General features: G+C 35.0%; 1 protein-coding gene across 5 annotated transcripts in view; it reads left to right on the top strand.

Moving 5' to 3' along the window:
* The window catches only part of IFT80 (intraflagellar transport 80), a 98504-nt gene extending 95790 nt beyond the window's left edge, over positions 1 to 2714 (top strand). For 4 of the 5 annotated variants that reach the window (XM_011379684.2, XM_023524517.1, XM_011379692.2 and 1 more), the window contains one exon: positions 2258 to 2714. In XM_011379684.2, coding sequence (XP_011377986.1) covers positions 2258 to 2368 — 111 coding nt within the window. In that variant the 3' untranslated portion in view covers positions 2369 to 2714. The remainder of the gene's footprint in view (positions 1 to 2257) is intronic. The other variant, XM_023524516.1, reaches the window with a different exon arrangement.
* The last annotated feature ends 367 nt before the right edge of the window (positions 2715 to 3081 follow it).

The following is a 3081-nucleotide window of genomic DNA, read 5'->3' as shown; positions in this document are numbered from 1 at the left end:
GAGCGAGAACGAGAGTCAAGCGTGAGAATAAAGAGGGTGGTGGCTTGCAGGGAGACAGAATAGAGAGGGGAGGGTGATGAACAGTGGCCAGTGAAGAGAAGGAAATTGAATATGTAAGTAATAATTGAAGGCAGATGTCCTAGAGGAATCAAAGAAGATGGGATCAGGGACTTATGTGAAGAGTTTGGCCTGAGAGAAGAAAAAGAGATAAGGATGGATACAGATACAGATATAGGTAAGTTTGTGAGTGCAAGGAAAGAAATTAAGTGAATTCATGCCTAATGGCCACTGTATTCTCTGTAAAGTAGGAAGCTGATTTTCAGCTGAAAGTAAGAGAGATAGGGTGGAGGATGGAGAGCCATTTGCCATGATTTTGAAATTCTGTATGAATAAGAATTGACCAGGAACTACAATAAGAAGTGCCAAATAGTATTGGCACTCCCTATAATAGAAAAGGATGTATTTTAGTATAGGATGTATTTTAGTATAGAAATCACTTGAAGGCTGTCATGAGTACATCCTTATATAAAACTCACTGTTAAAAATACTCTATTCCAAGGACTAAATTATCAGAACACTGTTCTAAAACTAGATAAATACCAAAGTGAAAGTGAAACATTTATTTTCTGTAGGATAACTATTAACTGACATCCTCATTTGTACTGTAACAACTAATATAGATGTCATCAACTGACTTGATGGACTTCTGATGCAACAAAGCAACAGTTGTTCAGTGCACCATCAATATATGGTTTTATTGTGATTGATTTAAGAATCATGTCCCATCAATTTAAGGCTGGAAGATGTCCAAAGCATTCATCAAGTTTTGTCTTTCTCTTTGCAAATGTTTTGTTAGACATAGAAACGAGTGTTTTGTCATTTCAAAAAGATCAAGTTCTAGCGTGATTGAAAAATGAGTCTTTCAAATAATCTGATGTTTGCTCTGCCTTTTAAAGAGCTGTCATTTGCATGTGAACACAGACATTCATCTTCTATTAGTAAGAGGATTTTTTTAATTCATCTATTTGATATATTATAGGAAAAGTATATGGAATTATTAACTGTTTAAAAAGGTAACTGAAAACATCCACAAATTAATTCACAAAAGTTTGAATAAAGAATATTGGAATAAAAAAGAGCCAAATACTAATTCCATACTAAACTTCTGGCACAAAACAAAAAGGGTATGAATTCCTGTTAAGGTTAAATTAATCTCTCAAGTTACTTAAGATAAATCTGTTCAAGCAGCAAGTAGTACTTCAGTCTGATTTAATACTACTTATTCCACCCAACTTCCCTACATGGAGTTGAAAACCTATTCACTTTCAGCTCAATCTTGGGAGTTTGGGTTTATTTCTTAGTAAGTCAGTTAGTTTAACCTATGACCCAGTTTCTCCCATGTCTTGCCTGAGAGGATGCACATTCCTAAATTAGTTATCTCCAAACTTTTTAAAACAGAAGAATGCTTTTTCCTAAAGAAATTGTTCGTAGAACTCAGGGCAGACAGTCCATTCTGACACCCAATGGAACGGGTGTCAGAATTAGTTGTTAGAGGAGGGGCTGCACAGGGGGCGTTGCATCATGGACCAAAGCGAAGGAAACAGATAAACGTGTTATCACTTTTCATTGATTCTTTTAATGTGTCTCCCAGCCTTGCTTTTCCACTACTTCCTCTCATATCTTTTCATCATTGTCTTCGCCACCACTGTATCTTAATATTACTTTAAGAGTTGTTGCAAAGGCACCATTTTTTCAGAGTCTGCTCTGGGGAAGCAAATGCTGCCCCATCTTTCCTCACAGTTTCTTATAGAAATCTCATAAGCAATGAAGAGCTGACCCACTTGCAACGTGGCTTGGTGGCCTGAACCCTGTCCATTTTTCCTCTTGTTTGGAGGAGAGCAGTCCCTTTGCACCCCGGTATCCCTGAGGCACCTGTACAGAACCCTAAGACTCCAGTTCACTGTTTAGATGTACCTTTCATAGCTACAATAAGATTTAGGTCTTTGGAATCGCAATGAGAGTCTTTGCTTTTTATTGTGGTGTTTGTTCTGTTTGGTTTTATTCTTTAAGTTATTTCCATTTTGTTTTGTTTTGTTCTGTTTTTGACTATTTTTTTTTTTAACTTTTCTTTCATGCCCTCTTTTTCTCTAATGTTTTGGAAGTCACACATTCCGTTTTTGTATACTCTTAGTTTCTTTGGATTAAACAAAAATGTCTTTACTATATAAGCATGTTTTTTCCTTTTCTTCTACTGCAGCTCCAAATAGATTGGGAGAAAATCAAAGCCAAAATTGAGATGGAAATTACTAAAGAACGAGAGCGATCATCAAGCAGCCAGTCCACCAAGAATGTCGGTCCAAAGCACTAAGTGCCACACTTACCTTTCAGAAGTTTTACCTTTTGAAACTAATTCTGATTAACCAAGGGTAAGCATCTATGTGTTCCTTGCTAAAGAAAAAGGCAGAATCTTTAAGTATAAGCACTTGCTTTGTATTTAACACTAAAAGTATATTTAGAAAGACCAAGCACAAAATAATTGACGTAATTTTATCTTTGATACTTTTACTCCAATAATTCACAAAATATTCCTATATATTTATGATACACCTATGTAGTGTTGCTTACATTCCAGTTTTTTGTCCATTACTTTATCCCTCAATCTTCAGCATGAGCAAATATTAATGCTGATAATAAAACATTGGACTCTTTAAAATGTATGTTATCATTAATTTCTATTTGACCTCTAAATCATAAAGTGCTCTCAAAGTTTATTTATATATCAGAAATAATGAGGATAGATTTATGAAAATGTACAGTACATACACCAAAGTTCTTAGCAGCACTGTTTACAATAACAAAAAGGTGGACAAAAAGAGATGAATGGATAACAAACAATGTGGTATATACATACAGTGGAATATTATTCAGACTTAAAAAGGAATGGAATTCTGCTACATGCTACAGCATGGATGAACCTTGAAAATGTTATGCTAATGAAATAAGCCAGACACAAAGGTCAAATATTGTATGATCCCACTTATATGAGGTACCTAAAATAGACAAGTTCATTGAGACAGAAAT

This window comes from Pteropus vampyrus, unplaced genomic scaffold (genome assembly GCF_000151845.1).
Source record: "Pteropus vampyrus isolate Shadow unplaced genomic scaffold, Pvam_2.0 Scaffold12, whole genome shotgun sequence".
Taxonomy (NCBI): Eukaryota; Metazoa; Chordata; class Mammalia; order Chiroptera; family Pteropodidae; genus Pteropus; species Pteropus vampyrus.
This window is presented reverse-complemented; position numbering and strand designations above follow the sequence as displayed.